The sequence below is a fragment of the Microplitis demolitor genome, chromosome 2 (genome assembly GCF_026212275.2).
Source record: "Microplitis demolitor isolate Queensland-Clemson2020A chromosome 2, iyMicDemo2.1a, whole genome shotgun sequence".
In the NCBI taxonomy this organism is placed as follows: Eukaryota; Metazoa; Arthropoda; class Insecta; order Hymenoptera; family Braconidae; genus Microplitis; species Microplitis demolitor.
In genome coordinates this window covers 19646794-19673674 of record NC_068546.1, presented here as the reverse complement: position 1 = coordinate 19673674, position 26881 = coordinate 19646794, and the positions used below count along the sequence as shown (strand labels likewise).

Here is a 26881-nt window from a genome sequence, read left to right as displayed (position 1 = left end):
TCCCCCTCTCCTCACCTCACAATAAATCACGTGTGATACATAATTATTATGAATACATATACATATATTATGAGGATATACATAATTGTTATGAAAACTGTATTTTTATAATTACTCATACAAATTCATGCAATTACTTTTTAAATTTATTTAATTTCTATTTTCTTTTTTTTCTTTTCTTCTTGATAATTTATTTTATAAATATATTATTAAGATACAAGGGTTTGTGGATAAAGTTTAATAATAAACAATAAATATAAAAAAATATTGTATTTCGTAAGAACAAACGAGTCAAAGTATAATGGCTCCATTTCCGCAAGTCTGGCAAGACCTAAGGATGACGAACGGCTCTCGTATTTCCGTGGATAATGGCTTTTGTACGTTTCACGTCTCCTTCCTTTAACACCACGCCTTTACTACTACCCCCCCTTTTTTTTTTTTTTTTTTTTTTTTTTATCTTTTTATTCACTTTATTGTGCTTTACCGATATACATACACACATACTTTTAAATATATATGTATATATATATATATATATATATACATATATATATATATACAAATGTGTGTATTTATACATGGGTATATGTATATATTTTAACTGTACGTATATATATAAAAATAAATTTAAAAGTATAAATAATTTAAAATTAGATTTCAGATATACGAAATAAAAATACGCTTTTGTGTAAATTTTATTTGAAAGTATAAATTTATTTAAATTATATGATAAAAGTGGGAATGTTAAATTTTAAATTATTTAAACATTAAATTTATATGTAATTGTAGTATATATTACGGTGTTTTATAACAGGTATACATATATACGAAAAGGGAGGTGGGACACGGATCATTTCGAAAATTAGATCAAATAATAAAAAATAACATTTTGCTGTCAAGTTTTAAATTTAAAATTAAAAAAAAAAAAATTACAAAAATACACAGTATTCGGAGCAAGGCCAGGATTCTAAATACATGATTTTTTTTTTATTACAAACTTATTAATTTTGCAGCGACAGCTTAATTTTACTCGAGCAAAAATAGGACAATTTGAAAGTTTAATGGAATAAAAAAAAATTTGGGGTACGCGTTTTCTCAGGTTAAAAATAAAATTTGGTTCAGGCTCACTTCGTTTTATTTTCTTTTGAAGTTATCGATTTGCCGACAATTTTTCGATAAGATCCCGACTTTTTCGACTTAAATTAAATTTTTTCAAACTTTTTCAACTTTATTCATCTTAGTTTCAACTTATTTGTATTTTTGGTCGTAGTTTGAACTTATTCCTCTTTACTTCGAGCACGATAATCATTCACCTTACTTTCGACTTGCTAAACCAAGTCGAAAAAAAAGTTATTTATTCGCCATACTTTCGCTTTAATATATAAAAATTATTTCACTTTAATTTTGACTTTTTCGTTTTAAAATTTAAATCTAATGAGTTTAAACCAAGTCAATTTCGACTTGATTTAGACTTTTTTTTTTTAAATCGTGACTAAGTAAACCAGTTAAGTCTAAAACAAGGCGAAAACTCAATGTATTTCATATCTGCGTAAAAAAAGTCGAGTTTGTCTTGTAAAAAGCGGCTCCGAATTTCGACTTTCTAAACCAAGCCTAAATCAAGTTTTATTTTTAACCCGGGTTGAACTTTTTATTTTTTTTTTATTAAAAATTCAAAAGAAAAATCATTTATTTTTTTTTGAAATAAATGAAAACAAAAAATTGTGTACGGTAATTAAAATTTATTGCAATAAATAAATTATGTCCTTAAGTACCCGTCATACTCCGTATTTTCTTTCTTTCTCTTTCTATATATATTTGTATGGAGAATATATAGTTTTATTTTAATAGTCTCTTAAATTCTTCTCACGTACATTCCATCAGTTCGTGCAAGTCCACAGAGTACGTCTAGTCACTTTTAGTCTATATACACAGTACACCCATTTACCATCAGTATCCACCTACTATTTTATCCCGAAAGTTAATACCAACTCACAACTATGTGTCGAGTAAAATTCATTAGAAACTCTTGTTGGATATCTATTAATTACCACTTAAATTTAACCAGAGATTACCAAACTTTTTCCCATATAATAATAAGTCCACAACTATTTCATATATTTATTGCTTAACTCTAAATTCCATTAATCTAAAATTATAGTCTACTGAATGGTAAATTTATTATTATTAAAATTTTAAAATCCGCGTTTTTTATTTTTATTAGTAATAAAAAAATCAATTTTTCGAGTACTTTTTGATGTGTTCATTCAAATATCGCAATGAGCTCACAATATAGGTAATTTCTGAATTAGACACTCATTAAATCCGGAGTAAGCACGATCACTTTTATTAATTTCATCTTCGGAGTAAAAATCCCTCTGAAGAGAAGTTTATTTTAACTTCAAAATTCTGAATCAAAGTGAATGCGGTCGGATATAAAATCCATATTAGTCAGCTGAAAATAAACTCCCTATTTACTCTATACGCGCAATTATTTTTTTTTAATCTATAACTTCACGTAACAGAGTAAATTAAAATTTAAATACAAAATCGAGAATTATCAAACGTCTCTCAATTTTTTAGAATGTACACGAAGTTCAAAAAAAATTTTTTTAAATTTTTTTTTTTTTTTAGAAACTCATTTTACCTCTGATACAAATTTTTTATTTCTCAATATCAAAACAAACATTTGCTGAAAAAAATTATTTTTACTAAAAATTTACACACTCCCGCACTGTTTTGACTGACCATCTTGCCCCGTATTTTTTCGACTAAACCATACACTAAAAATTTGGAGTGAATTCGAAATGATTACAGGTTTTATTTAAATCCAAAATCACTCCGCATAGGAGTAAATTCAAAGTTTGTTTTTTAGCTGAGTTTCGAAGTAATCTGGATTTTATTTAAGTCTGCATTCACTCCAATTCTAAATTTTAACATTAAAAGAAATTCCCCTTCGGAGTTAATTTTACTCTGGGATTAAACAAATAAACAGTCAGCCGCTCCCCATTTACTCCGGATTTACCCCACGTTCATTCTGCATTTTCTGATACAGAAACCAGCCGACGCCTAATAATTTTTTTATTTTCTTTTAGACAATAAATTTAAAAAAAAAAAATATTTAAAAAATTGCACTTACAGTCTTTTAAATTTCCTACATGTGCATATTTTTAATTTTTTTTTCTTCAAATTTACTTTCGAAAAAAAAAAATCCGAAAATTATTAATTGTCTTTTAACTTTAAAACCATTATTTTTTACTGCAACAAACCATTAAAAAAAAAAAAAAAAAAAGATTTTTTAACCCCTTAATCGTAACTCATTTTTTCCCCACCTACTCCACTTTACAAAGCCTGTATTAAAATAATAAAAAACAAAAATGAAGTATTTTAATATAAGAGTTAAAAAGGAGCGATTAAAAGCAATTTTCAACCCTTCAATCATCACTAAAAATTAAAAAGCTTTCATCCGCTTACTCCCCCAATTCATTAAAATTTACATTGTTAAGAAAATCCTCATCATTCTTTTTAACCAATAAAATTATAATTCATCGCTCACACAGTGGGTCTATACATCACACAAATACAAGCTTATACAAATTTATATTAATAATATCATCAACAATATATAATTATAAATAGTTATTTGTTATTCCATTGTATTACGGTATTACGGTATTATTATTGCATTATTTTGTTGAGTTTCTTTATTGTCAGTCAGCCTAGTTTAGAGAGTAGGATCCGGGACAGAGCAATCATATACATATATGCGGGTGTACAGGGGCCATCAGTACAACTATATACGAATATAAGTAACATATAGAGTATAGACTATGTTGTTATCTGGAGCAACCGGCATGGCATCATGTGTGTCTGTTGGTGGGCCGTGTCGTATTGATCTGGCAGGTCGCCGCCTAGCCTGGCTGCGATTCTCGTTGGCTTTTCTGCTGCTGCTACTGCTTCTGCTACGTAACACTCTAACTAGTCTATGTAGTCTACTGGTATAGTATAGTATGGTATAGTATAGTTAGAGTAAAGCTCTTTTGCTCACTACTATTACACTCCCGCGAGAACGAGATAGACATGCTTAATAATAACAAGGATACTAAAATAAAATGAGAGAATAGAATATCAAGCATCCGCCCTTTTTTGTAATACGATTTTTAATTTATCTGCTAAAAATTTTATTTTATTTTTGTATAGTTAACTATTTTGATATCTTCAATTAGTTTTTTAAATTTTATTTTGGTACATTTTTAATAGAAGATAGAATTTATATTACTGAGGGCGGGTTCAATGTGAAAAATCGGGGTTTTATTTCAACCTGAATTCTCTTGTAGTTTCGGAGTTTGGAAAAAAAATCACTCTGGGTGTGGAGTATAAAAATTTTTAGGTAGATTTCTTTAGAAATCGGTCTATTGCAATGGGTCTCATGATCGAATTATCAAAGAATTTTACCACCATATATCTTATTTTACCTGTAGGGTCAAAAAATACTATCCACTCAAAATTTTATATACATATATATATAATATAACACGCCTTGTCATCACGATAGCGCCCGCAATTCTTAACGGATCTTAATGAAATTTTATACACTTATTTATTGAACGATTTCCTTGATCAAGTTCGAAGATGAGCCCAATCGGTCTATTAGTTTGGAAGTTGTGGGTGTTTAAAATTTTTTCTGATTTTCATAAAAATGAATTTTCTGGCTTTATCCTAAAATAACTTTTGAACCGAAAATGATAACTCAACTGTAAAAAGTATCTTAAAATTTTAACGATTAGCTTTAATTTTCACTGCAATACTTAATTTTTCGAAACATCTTTTCTAACAATTTGATGATATCGAAAATTTCAGGAAAAAACAAAAAAAGCTTATTTTTGCAGCTTAGTCTTCTAATAACTTCTAAACGATAAGGCATAACCCTTTTCCTTGAAATTCATGTTTAAGCTTACAAAATAAGTATTAATTACACTATTGTAGCTTTATTGTATTTGCATAAGAAATCTACCTTTCCATTCCGGGTAAGGCCGGATGGCTCTTGTTTTGAGCATAGTGACTTAGGAGTGACAGGATTTTATTTCAGAATTCATTCCACGCAGATAAATTTTTAGTAAAAATTGCCAAAAACGTTTGATACTGTGAAGACATGTGGTAAATATTTAAATTCAAAAATGAAATTTCTACTAACAGCATAGTAAAAATTGAATTATATACTGGCTAGATGTCTTTATAGTATCAAATTTGAAAGGTAATTTTTACTGAAAAATTCTCTGTGTGCGCATTCATTCCGATTCGAAGTTTTAAGACTTAAATAATTGTAAATTATTTAATAGTTATAGTAACATAGTTTTCATGGGAATATTTTATATATCAGTACAATATATAATGTTATTTTCTGATATAATTGATGTAAGTCATATGACAGTTTGTGACTCAAAGAATTATATTAATGATGGAAAATGAAAAGTCTGTTCCTTTCACTTTATAAGCGTACATGGAAAAATTATTCTTGTTTGAAATGATATAGTGTCGTGGTAATTTTTGCATGTGTTTACTTAAATTTCCGTCAGGGGGCCAACATGGTCCCGCTTTAGCATTTTGAACAAGAATACTTTCAAAGTAAATTTTCTTAAGTATTTAAGTAGAGCTTAAATGTTTCACAAGACTGACAATAATTTATTTAACAAATAAATAAATATATAATGATAAAAACTATGAGCCTTAATAATTAAACTCCCCATGAACTCGGAAAAAAAAATTATATATAAAGTTTATGCACTTGTAAGAGAGTAACTTTGAGTCTTTAGGGTGAAGAAAAAATTAAAGAGTAGAAATAAAGAAAAAAGGGGTGAAGTAGCTCGTAAAATAACGAGTCAACTCGTAAAAAGTGTTTGCCAACTTGTGATAATGGAGTAGAAAAGATAAAATCTTCAAAAAAACAACTTTAACAATAACAATAAGACACGACTTAAGAAATAATTATACTTAAAGACTATTATCTATTTTTTATGCTGTATAGTCAAATATTATCGGAGTCGGGGGTTAAATTCGCATATGATTACATGGGAACCCATAGGAATCTATATGGAAAACTATGAATTTATGTAAGAATTCATAGGAATTAATATAGGTGTATGGATTTATATAAGAATCCATGGGGGAACCATGGGTTTCTGGATTCCCATATGGAAAATCCATATAGGAAAACTATGACTACCTGGATTCCCATAAAGGAACTTGAATCTATGGATTTCTTCGTGGAAAATATAGGAATTTGAGTTTCCACAGAGATAATTTTTTTTTGATAAAATTTACCCTGCAGTTTAGGGATAAATTTATTTGAAATTTGGTTTTTTACCCCGTAATTGAATTCTATTTAAAAACGGAAGAGTAATTATTTATCCAGGCCCAGTTTTACTCACAATTAACGAGTAAATTATTAGTTAATTTTCCCCGTGTGAGTTTCTATATAAATAATTTCTATAGAACTCGTGCGAGACAAAAAACATTCGGATTTAAGTCTCAAAATTCCCAATGATATTTTTGTGGATGAATTTAGAATTTGAAGATTGACTACAGTATAAGTTATCCTAGTTTAGTCCTCAAAGCAGCAATTCTACCACTTTGAGGACTAAACTGGAATCAGGAGACACGGTAGTGTCTCGCGCCAAGTACACGTTAGCATTATCTGGATTAGAGCCTCGAAATATTCAAAACATAAAGGAATAATTTTATCCGCATTTGAATCTTAAAAATCTCATTCCTAGTCTCTCCCCTCCCTTTTTCTCGTTAAAATTTTAAAAATTTGAAATATAACTTTTCATTCATTGAGGATTTTGAGATCTTAAGTATAATTAAAAATTTATAAATTATTCTTATTTAGACCTCATAGCTCTCATTGAGGATTTTGAGTACTTAAGTAGAGTTACTTTCTGGGCGGCAAATTTAAAATATTAAAAGAATTGAGGCTTTTGAAAACTAAACTAAAATTTGTTTTTTGACTCGGGCAAACTATTTGAATTTCTATGTCTATTATCGTCTATTCATAAAAATATATAAATCTATGCTGGATTCTTATAGAAACCCACATGGGAATTTATCCGAAAACGCCATGAAGAAACCCACATAGAAATCTAGTCTGAATTCCCACATGTTTTTTCTTATAGAGACGATTTTTTATTTACTAAATTCCCTAAAGTGAAATTCTCTCAGAGAAATTTATTTTAACATCAAAACTCTAGATCAGAGTGAATGCAGACTGAAATTTACATCACTCCGAAAATACTCTGCTGAAAAAAATTCTATTTCATATGCGAAGTGACTTTTTATTAAAACTTCAGAGCTCCAAGTGAAGTGAATTCGAAGTTAAATAAAATTTGTATTTTTTACTGCGTAGTGGGTTAATATCATTAGTTTCTATTTGCGTTTTTTTTTTTTTCTTAGACTACAAACTTTAAAAAGTCAGTCAAGTTACGAGACGACCAAAGATCGATTAAACCGATCGGTCTTTATAGACAATGATAAATTATGTTTCGACAATATAAAACTTGCACTACACTTTTATTGTTTTATTTCTTCTACTTTGCACGTAATACATTATTCATAATTTGCGATACACATTATTATAAATGAAGATAATTATAAATGACTAGACGTTTCAAGATAATTATGTTGAAATCGAAGACTTTTTTTTTTAATATTTAATCTTTAGTACTGAAGATTTATTAATTAATTAATTATTTATTTAATATTCAGTTTAAAATAAAAATATTTAAGTATCAAATGATTATTTATCAATTAATTATCGAATTATTGTAAATTGATAATTAATTTTTAGTCATAATAGTTGACCTATATTTTTAAATTAATGTGATTATGATAATTTTCAGTGAAAAAAATAAATTTTACCTGGCAACAAAAAATTTTATTAATTGGATTAAAAATTAAAAACTTGTATAATTATTTTGAAAAAGAAAAAAAAAATGAAGTTGAAAAAATCATTTTTTAAAAATACTATTATTGCTTAAAAATATATTTTGAACTTGAGTGTGAATATATGAACAAAAAGCAGTGCTAAAAAAAAGAAGTGATAATAAAAGAACTAAGATCAAAGGCAACTCGACCTCGTCTCATTGCGGTTTTTTTTTTTCTCCAAAAATCCATTGAGTAGAAATGCATCCTCGCGTGATGCAATCCGCTGTGATCCCAGCTAGATAGTGACTAAAAAAAAAAGTTAAAAAAATCTTAGGGATGAGGGTGAGTAAAATGATAATAAAAAAAAAAGAATAGAGAAAAAAGAATGGAAAAAAATAGAGGATGCTTACACATCGCGAATCGCAAGGCCGTGTATTTTTAACTTTAGAAACTTGCCAACAGGCCGCAGGGAGATCAATACTTAGTCAAGCGAACTTTTTACTCTTCTATATATATATATATATATATATATATGCCGACATCTCAATATCTATTTAATTATTTCTCTATAATAATAATAAACACTGAATTTCATCCCTTGAATCTCGTTTTCTATACCGATTCTTAAAACTCCACTACTTCTTTTTTTTTTTTAAGGAAAATAAAAATTTTCAGCAGAATCAAAGAGCCTGTAAAAATTTGAACCCTTAATATTAATATTAATTACTCCATGATTGCAATTTTCTATGTCCCATTTAAATAACATGAAAAAAAAAAAGATATTTTAATTTTAGAATTTTATACCTCAGTAATGGCGTATTGTAAAAATAAGCCTAGGACACATATTTGTAGGAAATTTAACGCTCTACAAAAAAAGTATCTTATAATTTTTTGATAAATCTATTTTTTAAAAAGTTATTTGAGCTTGAAGTCACACTTACAGTAAATTTCCAGATCTTTTTACTTTTCCAACAAAACTATCAGACTTGTCACAAAATGTCATAGAATCTTTTTTGTAGATAATTTTATTCCCTCCAAATTATATCTGATAAAGTTTTTCCAAATTCTGCATTATTTTTGAGTTATTTCCATTTTAATGTCAAGCTTTTAAAAAAAATAGTGTTTTGATCAATTCTACATAAAAATGTATCAGGGTGGGTCAAAAAAATCAACTATTTTTTTTTTTACACATCGATCAAAAATGGGTTGCTAGACACCTTACGAAATGACGAGTTATGATTTTTTTTCTATTGGACTGAGTAAAAAATAAAAAACTGCGATGCGGAGGATCTTCCTATTAAAATTAAGAGCTTATATTTGGTGAGAATTATTTTAAGGTGTCTAGCAACCCATTTTTCGATCGCATGTATAAAAAAAAAATTGTTGATTTTTTTGACCCACCCTAATATATATATATATATATATATATATATATATATCATATATATACATATCATATATATCTTGTATATATGTCAAAAAATAAGGCCACACGTTTAAATGTAGAAAAAAAAAAAAAATATATATATATATATATATAAGTAAACTTATATTGATTGACCTCTGTAAGCTTGACCTCAAATCGCGTATATATAATCTATTTAAATAGATTAAAGTGACATTAAAAGGTAAAAGTAAATACCTATATATCATCAATTTATATTTATATATATATATATATATATATATATTTGGTAAATTAAAAAAACAAATTGGATTGAATACTTATACTGGGGTATACACACGATAAATAAAACCGGAAAAGAGTCACTCAGAATACAGTCTATGGTAAAAAAGTCGGTGCTTTGTGAAATTGCTCTCGTCTTCAGAATCTTTTTAAAGATTTGAATTTTTTTATTTTATTTTCCACCCTCGAAAAAGTTACTCGAATGAATAAAAGAATGAGAATGATAGGCTTGAGTGAAATATAAAAAAGTAAATTATTTTTTTTTTTTAAATAAAAATAAAATACGAGCTTTTTCTTTATTGTTTCACTTTCTTCGGTCTTTATTATGGAGGAAAATTTTTTTATATCCATATTTGTATGATAAATTTAATTGAAATAATAAGCGGATTAAATTTTCTTAGAGACAGAATAATAAATTAATGGGTTGGAATTTTTTTTGTTACAGATTGTGATAAAATATAAGAGTGAAAATCTATAAGGGCATAAATTGCCGATAATTAAATACCAACTGATACCAAAACAGCCCGACCATTCTCTTCTCAAAGCCAAAGATGGACATAGAGGTGCAGGTGGCATTAAATTTCGTTATATCTTATCTCTATAACAAATTGCCAAGAAGGCGTGTGAATATATTCGGTGAAGAGCTGGAAAAAGCGCTGAAAGATAAGTTCCAGGGTCACTGGTATCCGGAAAAACCTTTCAAAGGATCGGCTTTCAGATGTTTGAAGACCGGCGATCCAATTGATCCTGTGCTGGAACGTGCTGCCAAAGAAAGCGGAGTGCCAATTCAAGACATCTTGGAAAATCTTCCAGCAGAATTGGCTGTTTGGGTTGATCCAGGCGAAGTGAGTTATCGTATTGGTGAAAAAAACATGATAAAAATTCTGTACTCGGAGAGCGCTGATCTCCATGACGAGAGCTCTGCTGACCGCGAGGTGACCAAGACCTTCAACCCGGAGGCGCAGTGCTTCAGACCAATCGAAGCCGTAGGAACATCTCTAAGTGGATTGAGTTTGAGTCCTAAATCAACTTCTCCGTTCCCCTCCTCATTGGCCAGCAGTGCTAGCAACGGATCATCTAATAACCAAAGTGGTCATGGTTCTGGGTCATCATCGGCACCCTCACCAACACCAATAACTAACTCATTCAAGGGATCGCCTAGTCCTGTACCAGCTTTTATTCCACGGTCTACTGCGCCCTTGACTTTCACTACTGCTACTTTTGCTCAGACTAAATTTGGCAGCACTAAATTGAAAACCAGCAGCAAACGAGCAAACAGGTATTTTATTTTTTCTTTTTTAAAAAATTTAAGGCAGGATGACCGACTCAAATTTTTTGTTTAAATCTTCAGGTGACTATTTTACCCGACAGTTTACATGGTGGCCACAGATTTTTACGGATGTTTCAGTAAAATAATTTAAATTTTTGAATGTTTTTTTTTTTTTTTTTTTTTTTTTTTTTTTTTTTTTTTTTTTTTTTTTTTTTTTTTTTTTCAAAAAATAATGGTATAAAAAAAAAATTAAAATATGCATGTATAGAAAAATAAAAAAACTATAGGTGCATTTTTTTAAATATTTTTTTTTTATGATTTATCGTTGAAAAAAAAAAATCAAAAAATTTAAAAATTAAAATATTTGAAAAAATTGCACTTATAGTTTTTGAAATTTTCTACATGTGCATTTTTTTAGTTTTTTACTTAATTAAACAGTTAAAAAAAAGTTCAAAAATTTTTATGCAACACTCTATAATAAAATAAAAATAAATTTTTCATTTTCACTAGAATAAATTTCATAAATAAGAACGAATTAAAATATTAATCAAGTACAGTTTTTGAACAGTTTTGACAAAAAAAAATCTATCCATTTTTTTTAGTAAAAAAAAAAAGAAAGTAAAATTTTTCCAACTTTGAAACAAAATTCCCTGACTTTTCCTTGATTCTTCCAGTATATTTATAATTCCTATTTCTAAATTTTTTAAAAATGTGGCCACCATGAAAAAAAAATTTTTTTTCAGTAGCTCATCTTGCCCCAAATTTTTAGTAATTAAATTAAATATCAAAATTTACAACTCATTAAAATTTTCTCACCAAAAAAAAAAAATAAATAAAAAATAACTAAAAAAATAACTGACTGACCTAGATCATCATCTTCCAGAATGTCACCGACTGAATTTTCCAACTACATAAAACAACGTGCAATGCAACAGCAAATCCATCACCACCATCACCATCAACATCAGCAGCAGCAGCAACAGCAGCAACAGTCAGGCCTACCAGTATCACAGAACTCACCGACGTCTCGTTCACTTTCACCAGGTGGTGTAGTCGGACAGTCACCGCAAGCTCAACAGCCCCAGCAACCGCAACAGCACACAGATCCAAGTGCATACTTCTTCCCGGGTCCATACCACCCACAATTCACTCACCGCAATATTTTCGACTCATCAAATCACGGCGGCTACTTGCCCGATTTATACGGCGCTAAATTTCCATCGTCTTACTTGGACCCCTCAAACATCGGGCACCAGTTCTACGGCAGTGTCGGTACCAGCAGCTCACAAACATCCACTAATCTCGGGCCAATTGGCTCAGGAGTAAGCAATTCATCAAACGGTAATCAGCAGGAAAAGACAACTCTCGTCGACGGGTTAAACAATTTCGGACTCGGACCCGTCACTCCTTATCCAGCCAGCCAATACCAGCATCTATTGGTCGCTAATTAATATCCCAGTAACCTGGCCCCCACTTGCCCGCCACGTCCATCATCGGTCGTCTAAGCGGTCATTTATAATTTATTTAAATAAATTTAACACACACAACACAACAACTCCAACCTCAACCAGTAAACCTCATCCTCTAATTCTCATCTACTTTTCTCTAATTAATTAATTATCATCCTAAAAATTTTTTTAATCCTTTTACTACTATTTAAATTTTAAATAATTACTTACAATGTACCGATCAAGGGCCAGGACTAAATACCGACAGCTCATACTAAAAAAAAAAATTTTTTTATGAGACTGTGGTTTAATTGAGCAAAGAGATGAGATAGAAGATTTACATTGGGACAAATTTAAAAAAAAAACACTTATGACAACAATAATAAATAATAAAATAAATAAATAATGATATTAATATTAATGAAAAAAAAAAAAATCAAGAACATCAATTTAAAAATATAACAACAAATAATTACCGTCGTGTAATAATTTATTTTTTCACTGGATTAGTCGAAGAATATTTAAATATATCTGTAGAGCCTATGTAATTATAATTCAAATGCACTCGGGGTTATTACATGGTATGAATATGAAAAAGTTTCTCATAAAATATAAATAACTAAATATATTGTTATTTATATAAAAAATAAAACACTAAAAAAATGGATCTAAAACAGAGAAACATTTAAAATTCCGTCATACCATCGAAAACTCGTCCTTTGGTACGATCTTACATTTTATTTTTATAATGAATAAATAAAAAAAAAAAAGTAAAAGTAAATAAATAAAATAAATACGCAGTAGACAATTTTATAGATGGTCGTGGCACGTAAGTGGCGCAATTGATCCTTAATTATAAAAAATTATTTTTAAAAATCGAGTGGTTTTTTTTTTAAAAAAATTTAAAATAAAGAGAAAATAAATTTTCAATAAATAATTATAGTTTAATTATAATTTTTTTAATTATTTTTTTATTAAATAATTTAATATTTAATTGTAAAAAAAAAGTCTAAAATTATTTTTTTTATTTTTTTATCGTTTTTTTAAATCGAGTATTAATTTTTTTTTTAATATATTATTTTTTAAAAAATATAAAAAACAAAAAATAATGTGGCCACGTACGAGTCAACGAGTCAATTAGATGATTACATAATAATTTAATCGTATTCACAAAAAATTTAAAAGAGACGTCGTTATAAAAAATGATAAAATTATTTTTTTGTTAAATTTAAATTAAATGAATATTCGACGTCTTATAAATAATTAAAGAAAAAATATAAAACGTGATTTATACGAGCATCGAGTGATAAAAAATATTAATAAAATAAGTGTCACGAGCCGCGGGCCGGACACTTGGGTGCTAAAAGTATTAAATGTTATCTTGAAATCGCGAATTAAATAAATGGGTTGTCTTGTATTTTTTTTTTTTAATTTTTTTAAATACGAGACAAGAGGAATGAATTTAAAAAAAAAAATAAAACGTTGACAACTTTCGGATCTAAAGAGGGTAGAACGAAAAAAAAATTGCAACACCAGTACCCTTTTTTATAAAAAAAAAAAAAAAAATAACAAAAATATCTAAACTTAATTATTATACTATTAAACGATACGTACGACTGTGGTAGCTATGCTAGTACCTGCTATTGTTAAAAAAAAAAAAGTACATAATAATTAAAAACACTACGAGTGCAAACGGAAGACGAGATGAGTTTTCAAATGATTGATAAAAAGAAATTTTAAAAAATTAAACAGTCACTGAAAAATAAATAGATTTTTAAAAATGTCTTATCGTTGGCACTAAATTACGCGGGTTATTTGAAAAAAAAAAAAAAAATTGCAATAAATCAGAAATCAAATAGACGATTGGCGGAGATTTAAATTATATGCCTGATAAATCAAACACGATGTATACTGTCATGATTAAAGTTTAATAAAATAAAATAATAATAATAAATATTCTGAGGAATTAATGGGTTGGGATGAGATTTAATGGTGCAATAAAATAGTAAGCGAAAATTCGTTTAACCCTCAATGGTTTTACTATTGGCGCGAATAGTAACGGTCACAAAGGGTCTGCCGTCTATAATCGGCTGTATAAATTTGAAAATTTTTAAATTTAATTTAATAATCAGGAAGTTAAACATTTAAAAATTTTTAAATTTTTTTTAAACTACATAATTATAAAAAAAAAAAAAATAAATAAAAAAATGCACATGTAGAAAATTTAAAAAACTACAAGGAAATTTTTTTAAGTATTTTTTTTTTTTGTAATTTGTCGTTTTTGGAAAAATTTAAAAATTATTAGACGGCTAACTTCAATATAATATTTAATCGCGATATTGTTAATTATATATTTTTTATAAAAAATGAAATTTATTTTTATTTTTAGAAATTTTTTTTTGGTTCGAATTTCGATCCTTCAAAATTTTTTTTACTTTCGATAGTCGAATTTTAAGAAAGAAAATTTGAATTTTAGAAAATTTTAAAAACTGACGGATAAAAATATACCAAAGATTTTATTAATTTGAATATTTTTTACTAAATCATGATAAAAATAATTTGTAAATAAATTTACTTTGACCTAAAATTAAAAAAATAATTTTTATCTAAAATTTATAGGTTAGAAAAAAGTGTAATTGGTTTTTTGAAAATATCTCTATAAATATGAAATTTTTCAAAAAAAAGTAAGAGACTTTTTTTGTAGATCTTTAAATTCTCTACAAAAAGTGTATCTTTAACTTTTTAAAAAAATTCAATAGTCATCGAGATATTTCGAGTTTAAAAAATCCCGGGGTGTTCTGGCGCCCAAGTGGCCGTTCAGGGTTAAACGAAAGCTGAACAAACTTCTAGATCTATTGGATTTAAAGAATAATTAAAATAAATATATAGTATTATAATGTTTATTGTATAACTTTATAAGTAAAAAAAAATACATGCATAGTTTTTCATTGCATTGGATATAAAAAATATATAATCGTAACCGTAATACGCGATCTAAATAATAACGAAAACGTAAATCAATCCACTTAAATAAGTATATGAATATAACAACAAAAATACATATATTATATATATAAATTTAAAGAAAACTCGTTCTCGCATGTATCCAGGTCGATCTGTCTTTAAAATAATTAAGTATCAAGTGTGTATATTTAGATAAATAAAATTTTTTAATAATCGGTGTTTACTATTTTAAATAAATAATTTAAATAATTGGAAGATTTATATTTTTTTTAAACAAATTGTTTATATCTTTTTTATTAAAAATACTTAAACATTTAAAGTTAACACTTTTTTTAAAATAAAAAATTAATTATTAAAAAAAGTTTTAATGTTTATTAAATGTATTTTTAATAGTTTATGATATTTAACAGTTTATATAAATATAAAAAAAAATATAAATAAATAAATAAATAAATAATAACAAACTCATAAATTATATAAAACTATAATATACGATAACGTGGTATGCCGTTAAAATAAATAAAATAATTAGTTAATTATAAAAATATATCCACACAATATATTCTTATACTTAGCCGAGATAAAAAAAAAATAATTATTTAGAAAAAAAAGGGGGACGCAGGGTTTCAAAAAGTGACAATTTATTTAATTTTTTTAACAAATTGTCCTTTAGACCAGGCTCTATTTAAATAAAACTCTTGCATGTAAATATAGTTTATCATACAATAGCCGTCTCAGATTTTATTCGACTAAAAAATATTTAAAAAAAATTTATTAATAAGATTTTTCTTGAAACTGACAGATATTACAATAAAAAAAAAAATTTCGGATTTCTCATATACCAATAAAACAAAAAAAAATAAATGATATAATTAGATTTGTAATTAATTATATATATTTTTCAATACTTTAACTACTTGCTGTATGTAAAATTATTGTAATACACATATTTAAATAATTAATATTTAAAATTATATATATATATATATATATATATTTATATATATATAGATTATAAAACACACACATACACACCGGATACGATATTTATTTGAATTTAAATAAAACTTGTGGCGGGTAACAAACAGAGGGTTAATTTACAAAAAAAAAAAAAAAAAAAAAAAAAAACTAGATCTTTTATTACATTTAATAAAAAAAATTTTAAATACTAATAAATGAAATTAATTAATTAAGAAAATAAAATAAAAATCTAGCTGATTATTTTTCATGTGACTGTCGATATGCGCGTGCGTTTAAATATTTATATTCAATTAGACAATTAGTAAATTTTTTATAACAAAAAAAAAAAATTATCATTTAAAATTCGATTATTTTTTTTAATAAAATTTTATAATTTTTTTCTACCCACGGTCGAGACGTCATTAGTTACATAAATGCATATATCTTTTTATTCCTTTTTTTCCTTATCTATAAATCCATATATATATCTTTGTTATCTTTGTACCGAATTAAATATATGTGTTGATAAAATGGCTTTCCATTTTCTTCAATATATAATTTAAATATAAATAATTATGATCAATTATTATTTTTATTATAAATAATTTATCTTTTTAATTTTTTTATAAATTTAACTGCCTTGCAAAGATAAAAATAAACTCCTTATATTTATTAATATATTGATATATTATTTAAATATACTAGTTAATTCATTATTTAATAATTAATTATCTACATATTAATTAATTTCTTTTCCTTGCGTTAATTGTATTACTTTATATTTTTTTGTTTCTGTATTTTTGTACACCATAAATATTAGTGTTTGATAATTTAATATATATACATATATATATTGATATTATGTTATATTGTGTTATATTTTTTTTTATTTTGTAAAACCGCTAAATAAATATTAATTACGGAGTTTTGTTTTTTTTTATATAGAATCGTTATAATTATTAATGATATTATCGATTTATTGTATGCAATACAGATGTTTTTTTGTAATTAATTAAAAAAAAAAAAAAAGAAAAAAAAATTGTAATAATTATAAGTAATTTTTTCATAGTTTGTTATTGTTTTGTATCGTCTCGTTTTTTAGGTACACGGATTATTTTTTAAACAATTATAATTACGAGTATCTAACGTGACAAATATATAAATATTTTTGTTAATATATATATGATTTGATAATAGCAATTGATTTTTATTTTACAATGTGTTTATTTATTTATTTTTAATGCACTTTATTATCAATGCACTTTATTATCAATGCACTTAATTATTAAAAGACACGATTTAATAAATCACTTAATTAGTTTTAATTTTAATTTTTTTTTTTTTTTAGTGTGAGTTGAGTGTGTGAGTAAAATGCAAATTGAATATTAATATCAAATTTAAAATTTTTGAATTATTTTTTAAATTCGCGGGTTAAAAATTGATTTTTAAAAATTTTTACCAGAATTTAATTTGAAAATTTGATGATAATTTTTTATTTGAATTGAATAAGTAGAAAATTTTAAAATTGTTTGCAAGCTTTTGAATTATTTTAAAAATTTTAAAGGAAAAATAAAATTAAATATTCGAAATATGAATTTTAATTAAATAATTAAAGAAATTTTCCAATTTTAAAAATGTCGAGTAAAAAATAAAATTTGAATTTTCGAAATTCGAATTTGAATCGAACAATTAGTGATTTTTTTGAAAAAATTTAATCATTTATCACATGTGAGTAAAAAAATTAATATTCAATATTTGAACAAATTTTATGAAAATTTAAAAATTCTCCATAAATTAGAATTATTTTAAAATTTTTAAATGACAGATAAAATTAAATTTTCAAGATTCGAATTTCAATTGAATAATTAGTCGATTTTCCAAAAAATTTTAATAATTTATTTCATGTGAGCAAATTAATAATATTCGAAATTTTGACAAATCGTATGAAAATTAGTGAATTAATTAATAACATAAATTAAAATTATTTTGAAAATTTTTCATGAAAAATAACAAATAAAGTTTCAAAATTCGAATTTATATCAAATAATTAGTAAATTTTTCAAATAAATTATCTCATGTGATTAAAAATGTAATATTCGAAATTTGAACAAATTAAATAAAAAATCATACAAATTAAAATTATTTTGAAAATTTCAGATGAAAAATAATTGAAATTTCAAAATTTGAATTTAAATCGAATAATTAGTCAATTTTTTTGAGAAATTATATCATGTGGGTAAAAAAATTAATATTCGAATTTTGAACAAATGGTATGAAAATTAATAAATTACAAAAATCATACAAATTAAAATAATTTTGAAAAATAACAATTGAAGTTTCAAAATTCGAATTTAAATCAAATAATTAGTAAATTTCCCATTTCAAAAGAAAAAAAAAATTGAAATTTCGAAGTTCGAATTTAAATCAAATAATTTGTGAATTTTTCTAATTACTTTTAAAAAATTTTTATAATTTATCACGTGAATAAAAAATTAATATTCGAAATTTAAATAAATCATGTGAAAATTAATGAATTAATTGTAAAAAAATATAAATTAATTTTATTTAAATAATAATATTCAATTTGTATAAATTTAAATACTAATTGCATACCTCTAGTGTGAATAAAATAATTTATAAAAAAAAATATATATATTGAAACGATATTACTCCCGCCACGCGTATATCAGAATAATGTATAATAATTGTAATAATTTTTTTGTTTGATATAAATATTCGGATTTGTTAAACTTTACGCTTTTTACAGTAGTCCATTTTAGACTAATTTTAAATAAAAAAAAAAAAATAAATAAAAAATAACTAAATATATATTAATAACTGCAATTATTAAATTCCTTTAAATAAATCTCGATATATTTAAATTTAATAAAAAAAAAAAAAATAATAAATATAATTCAAAGCTTAAGTGTACAATATATTAATAATCTATGCTTATATAATTTGTAAATTATTTTTTGTATTTTTATATTGCGGCTAAAGACATCTGATAAATTTTTGGTACAATGGACACTGTGAGCAATGAATTTATTTTTTTATAAATAATTAATGTAATTATTTCGTCAAAATAACATCTGACATTTATTAAATAAAAAAATTATTTATAATAATAATAATAAAAATTATTATTAAAAATAATTTTCAATATCTCGAGATTTATGAATATTTGCAGTAATTGTACTCTCGTTAATACAATAGATAATTTTTTAAAATATATATATATTTATATATATATATATATTTATTTTACGAGAGTACAAGTCTTACATACGTGATGTGTGTGTGTTTTTAGAAAGTCATGAATTGATATATTGAGCGTCTTTATTTTATAAAAATAAGTTTAATTAATTGTTTAGATCTAATTAAATAAAAAAAAAAAAAAAAAAATATTAAGACGCTCGTAAATTAGTTGTTGGAAATTTTAGTAGTCTAGATAAAACGAATAACTCTTGTAGTTTAAATGTTGTCGTATTTTTTTTATCATTAATTATTTTATATAATTAGCGGATTGGATGATTAAATCGGCATGTTAAATTTTTTTATTAAATAAAATTTTAAATAATAATAATAATAATAATAATAATAATAACAAAACAACATTACAATGCAACACATGCCGATTTATCATAATAAACTCGAGTCATTGAGTTGGTATTTGGATTGATAATTATCTAAGCGACTCCAAACCATCTTAATAATTTTTAAATAAAAATAATAATAATAAAAAAATATATATGTCGCAATCAATGACCTTAGACTCGAGAGCATTCGCCTCGATTTCAAAGTGTAAGCAGTAGATAATATTTTATTATATATATATATATATATATATATATATATATATATATATATATATACATATATATATATTTGCCACAATATTTAATACACTATTTAAGTATAAATATATAAATATAATATTAATAATTAATAATATATAATACTATATAGTGACAAAACGATAAAAAAAAATATAAAAAAAAAAAAAAAAAAAAAAAGAGAGTACGATGATATCATGAAAATTATTATTCTTTGTTACTTCTTTATAATTAAAAAACAATAAAAAAGCTATTGAATAAGAATGTGGATAGATATTGATTATATTGATTTTATTGGGGACAATTACAATGGGAACACGATAAAGGACATTATATTATATTATTATAAATACACATATTTATTTTATCCTTGATATATTTGTGTCTTATGTCATGTTGCATCGTCATTTTTCATCGACTTGTTTCGCTGGATTGTTTTTTTTTTTTTTTTTTTTTTATTATTTAGTTATTTATTTTGTTTTGATCAACAATTTACGTCGCGAGCTGTGTATTCATAGAGGTCTTTAAGTCTTTAATCATGTGGTTAGTTTTATTGATGTTATTTTACATCTGAGATCATCATTTGTCGTTCAAGAGAACTTTCAAGATGCTGTGGAATTTTTATTTTTTTTTTTTTTTCATTCAATATCATAAATTTTTATTTTTTTTTTTTGAAGTATATTATAGTAGAGTATATATACTAGTTAGTAGATTAATTAAATATTTTAGTTAATTATTTTAATGAAAATAAGAAACTGTAGCAATTTAGTATTTTATTCGACCTAATACTTTTTAAATTTAAAAAAAGGCCACCCGGCATCCGAAATGGAAGTAGATTTTTTACGATAATTGTTAAACTTTTAATAAATATATATAATTTAATAATCAGCCATAAAAAATTTTCAAAGATATAAACAATTGCATTATCACAATAAAACAAGAGTCAATTATGTGACTTTGAACCCTTATTAAAAGTGGAGCAATTATCGTAAAACGAAAAATAAAAAAAGAAAAATAGAGCTTTTTCTATCGACTATCATGTTCTTTTTACATAATAAGGGTAGATTTACCCGTTAAAAAGTTATTTACTAAAAAAAACCAAAAAAGTAAGATTTTTCATTTTTTTTTTGAATTTCAAATGTCTACCATTTCTAAACTAATTGACCGATTTTGCTCATCTTCGAACTTAACCAAGCTAATCGTTCATAGAATAAGTGTGCCAAGTTTCATTAAGATCTCCTGGGAAAAAATGATCAGACCTGATCAGATATGGACAGGCATGAGTCTTTAGGCCTGATCAGACTTGAAAAATGACCATTTCGACCAGGCCTGATCAGGTATGTTTATGTCTTTTCATGCTTATCCGGGAAAAAAAATTATATATAAAAAATCGCCCTATATAATTATATATAATTATGTATAACTATATTATATTATATATAATTATTGCTATAAAAATAAAATAATTTCGGGCATGTGCAGGATTTGAACCTTCGACCTTGCGCTCGGAAGTATAACATGCTACCCACTGATTTAAGAGATTTAGTTGAAAAGTAGGTTTGGTATGAATTTTAAGTAATAAAAATATTATATGTGATAGATTCTTGGCCAACAAAATTTTATACTTATGAGCAGACATAAACAGGCATGAACAGGTATGGTCAGGCCTGAATGTATTTAACGCTTCAGACATGAACAGGCATGATCAGGTCTGATCATTTTTTCCCGGGGCTGTTAAAAATTGTAGCCGCTATCATCGCAACATGGCGCGTTATATTACATATATATATATATAATATAAAAATGCAAAAGATAGATTTCTATGAAATCTACTAAAAAAAAATTGTTTTTAATTAGTATACCCTGGTATATATATCAGGAATGTGGAAATCGTGTTCGAATAGAATTAAATCGAATACTGTGAATTTTCAAATAATTCGTATCTTTTCGAAAAATTCGAATTAAATCAAGAAAATTTTGATCAGCTTTCAAATATTCAATTTTAATTTAATGGAGAGCTTAATTTTTTAACGTAACTAAAAGTAATTATTTAATAGATTTCGTGTCTTGGCTATAATTACCTCTGAGAAAAATTTGAATTATTGGAAAAAATATTACAATTTTAAATTATTCAAAAGAACAATTGGAATTTGTGATTTTTTAACTGATTCGAAAACTTGCGAATAAATTTTTTTTCTTTTCCTTATTGGGTATCATCCCAATTGGACCACGTGTCAGTTACTGTTGTATAGTTTTTTCCTTTGTAGTTTTCTTGTCTATATTGCAAATAAATTAAAAATTCGAATTATTCGGTTTGAAGTTCGAACCTTTCACACACTTTTAAAATATATATATATATATATATATATATATATATATATATATATATATATATATATATATATATATATATATATATATATATATATATATATTCCTACTTTGCTGCTTCAACATTTATCAAATTACATTTAATAACTTCTTTCATATATTATACTTAAAACTCTTTATTAATATATTTAAATAAATTTAATATTTGAAATCCAATTAAATTAAATTCAATAATAAAAGATATCCAAGTTATATTAATCTTATATTTTTTATCACGTAATTTAATATAGTGGTAATTTTTTAATTTAATTAAATTATTTTTGCGCAAAAAAAGTGATACGATTAATAATAATAATATATAATGCAAATTAATGGATCTATAGTATTTAATAACAACAACAACAATAATAATAATAATAATAATAATAATAATAATAATAATAATAATAATAATAATAATAATAATAATAATAATAATAATAATAATAATAATAATAATAAATTCTATTTTGTGTCGAATATTTATCAATATACTATATATATTCAATTTTATATTCTAAAATAATTTTTAATAAATATTTAGCAAGATATATATATAAAAATATACATTGTAAATAAAATGGTGTTAAAATGAACTTTCATCAGTATAGCACATGCTAAAAGTGCACGACTTAAGATACACCCTTTTAGCTTAAAAGTATACGCTACCGGACTCAAAATTTTAGAGGGCTCATTTTGCCCCCCCCCCCCCCCCTGCCCTTATATAAAGGTAATCAAATAAATAATTTGTTCATAATTAAATTTTTTTTAGTTGGAAGACTCTCAAAATTTTTATTTAGTAATTTATTTTTGTTTTATTTATTTATTTTTTTTTTCACCACATTTTTAAGATTGCCTATAATTTATATGAAACACTAAAATTTTGATTTTTGTAATCAATAATAAACAATTATATCTCGTATTTGGTTACATATCAGTCAATGTAATTAGAATTTCTTTGTTATAGATTTGCAGAGAATAATGTAAATATTTGTGAAATAAATTAATTATACTAATGATTGAGTTAATCAAATAGAAACATGAATTACTTAATGTAATTACTCAATATCAATTATTTAGTTGGTGATAGACCGATGGTACAGTCATTTAGTTGACATATTTACATTATGCAGACGATGTTTTGGTTAATTTCACTGTGACATCGCGGTTAATATTTAATAACTTTAAATTTACGATTCTATTTAATTATTTGAATTTATAGTAAAATTTTAATAAGCAAATTCTATAGACTACAAATAAATTTTATGTACAGAAAAAAAAAATAAAACTAAATTTTTAAATTTGAAGTGTCAAAAAAATTCCAAAAAAAAAATATATATATATATATATATATATATATATATATATATATATATATATATGTATATATATATATTAGGGTGGCCCAAAAAAACGGGTTATTTTTTTTTCGAGTCTCTTAAGATAATTTATTGGCTTACGATGTTATAAGAAGCCTCTCCAAAAATCAGCTCGATAAAAAATTTTCAAGAGGTAGCTCACGAATTTTGAAAATATCAAAAATGATTGAAATTTGAATTTTTTACTTCTTAATTTTTTCTTTGTCGTGGCAGCAATAGTTTATATTTGTAAATTCATGTCTATGCTGAAAATTTCAGCCCAAAATTCAAATATTTAAGCGGCGCTCAAGAATTTTGAATATTAACTGATAATATGTAACTAATACTTTGAATTGGTTTTTGTATTTTTTTATGACTCAATTATTGTCATTTCAGTAACATATAACTTTTTCATAACCAAAAATATACAAGACAGTCTTAAACAATAAAATTTGGTAAGTTTTGAATAAGCGGAAAAACCTTAATGTTGTATTAAAAAATAAAAAAGTGTGCAAATAACTTATTATTTCTATTTGTCTGGTTATATTTTCATTCATTGTCATGCAAAATGATGGTGAAAAAATCGAGAAGCTTTATTATTAATATTCAAGGGTCACTCGAAAACGTTCAACAGACAGGACTCGGAAACATTCAAAATTCTTGAGCGAGGTTTAAATATTTAAAATTTGGGCTTAAATTCTCAGCGTAGTCATGATTTCACAAATATAAACTATAGCTGCCACGAGAAAGAAAAAAAATTTGAAATAAAAATTCAAATTTGGATCATTTTTGATATTTTCAAAATTCGTGAGCGACCTCTTGAAAATTTTTTATCGAGCTGATTTTTGGAGAATCTTCTTAAAACATCGTAAACCAACAAATTTTTATAAAAGACTCGAAAAAAAAAAATACTCGGTTTTTTGGGTCACCCTAATATATATATATATATATATATATATATATATATATATATATATATATATATATATATATATATATATATATATATATATATATATATATATATATATAACTTGAAGTCATACAATCGTGATTAGATAAAAAAAAATAAAACCCAGAAAAAAGAGAGCGCGTTCGATACTGAACGTAAGCTAAAATCAATTTCTGCTTATTATAATTCAGTTCTCATATATTTAACATATCTACATTTATATATATATATATATATATATATATATATATATATATATATATATACATATTTATATAAATTAACTTATAGTAATATGTATATATATTTTCCAAGTACTCAATTGATTGCCAAAATTAATTTTAAAAAAATCCACCCCTAAATAAAATCATTGAAAATTCAAATTCTTCCTCAAAATAAATCTTTGTATTTAAATAAATAATAATAATAATAATAATAATAAATGTAAGGCAATAAAAAAATGAAAATAATTAAAAACATAAATGATTACGAGCCCGATGAATTTACAAATTTTTACGGGGCGCAGCTACACCTCGTACATGATTTTGAAAATTAAATTTTTTACACGCTGATAAAAATTTAGAATAATCCAAAAACGGATTCGTAGCATTAAATATATATTTGTGATAAATGTTTGTAAGTTTGTCGAGAATTAAACAGAACAATAGTAATAGTATATTTAAATGTAGATTGAGTTATAAAGCATAAAAGTTTTTAAAATATATGTAGTAGCAAAGGTAAATCGATCGACATGCGACTCTTATATGAGAAGCTAATATAACTTGAGTAAAGTCTAAAAACCGGAAGTAGGTCGCATGTTATCTCTGCAAAGAGGTCGATAGAACACTATTTATTATTAGAGCAAGCTTGCTAAAGTATTACAGGCTAATTATAAATTTTATCGATCGTATCTATGGCTTAGTTTTGTAATAAAAAAAAAATTTACTAAAAGAAAAGTTTTTTCTTCATTTTGTAAAGCTAAATTTTTTTTTATGCTAAGAAATCCTTTTTTTCTGTGTATCAAAATTTATAAAAAATTAAAAATTCTAAATAATTTTACGACTTAAATGTAATTTTTTTCTATTCAAGAAAAATTCAAAAATTTCTAACTATCATACCCACTAGCAATAGCGCGAAAAGTTTAAAAAATCAAAAGTTTAAACTATTTCTGTCACTTGAATTTAAATTTTTTCTATCCAAGAAAAATTATGATAAATTAAAAATTTATTTTAATATCTCATCAGTATAAAATTGTCGTCTGATTTTATGCCATAATTTATTTATTTTTGTAGTTTATCCCATATTAATTTTACCAAAGTTTAAAATTGTCTAAATTTCGAAGTTCGACATAAATTTTTTTTTAGGTAGATTTCTTTAGAAATCGGTCTATTGCAATGGGTCTCATGATCGAATTATCAAAGAATTTTGCCACCATATATCTTATTTTACCTGTAGAGTCAAAAAATACCATCCACTCAAAAGTTTATATACATATATATATGGACGATTTCCTTGATCAAGTTCGAAGATGAGCCCAATCGGTCAATTAGTTTGGAAGTTGTGGGTGTTTAAAATTTTTTCTGATTTTCATAAAAATGAATTTTCCGGCTTTATCCTAAAATAACTTTTGAACCGAAAATGATAACTCAATTCTGTAAAAAGTATCTTAAAATTTGAACGATTAGCTTTAATTTTCACTGCAATACTTAATTTTTTGAAACATCTTTTCTAACAATTTGATGATATCGAAAATTTCACAAAAAACAAAAAAAGCTTATTTTTGCAGCTTAGTCTTCTAATAACTTCTAAACGATAAGGCATAACCCTTTTCCTTGAAATTCATGTTTAAGCTTACAAAATAAGTATTAATTACACTATTGTAGCTTTATTGTATTTGCATAAGAAATCTACCTTTCCATTCCGGGTAAGGCCGGATGGCTCTTTTTTTATTTAAAATTCGCTGGAAATTATAAAAAATAATTACATAATTTAAAGATAGATTTCAATAATAAATTTTAAAAAAAATCAGGAGCATTGAATTAATTAAAAAAAAAAAAAAAACAAAATAATTAAAAATACAACGAATTATTATTTAAATGTATGTTTTTTATTTACTCAA

At 24.7% G+C, this 26881-nt stretch overlaps 1 protein-coding gene across 4 annotated transcripts in view; it reads left to right on the top strand.

Moving 5' to 3' along the window:
• The window catches only part of LOC103568435 (protein Tob1), a 44551-nt gene extending 28155 nt beyond the window's left edge, over window positions 1–16396 (top strand). For 3 of the 4 annotated variants that reach the window (XM_008545287.3, XM_053743073.1, XM_008545286.2), the window contains exons 2-3: window positions 10050–10883; window positions 11743–16396. In XM_008545287.3, coding sequence (XP_008543509.1) covers window positions 10156–10883; window positions 11743–12325 — 1311 coding nt within the window. In that variant the 5' untranslated portion in view covers window positions 10050–10155 and the 3' untranslated portion in view covers window positions 12326–16396. The remainder of the gene's footprint in view (window positions 1–10049; window positions 10884–11742) is intronic. The other variant, XM_008545288.2, reaches the window with a different exon arrangement.
• Window positions 16397–26881: the final 10485 nt, after the last annotated feature.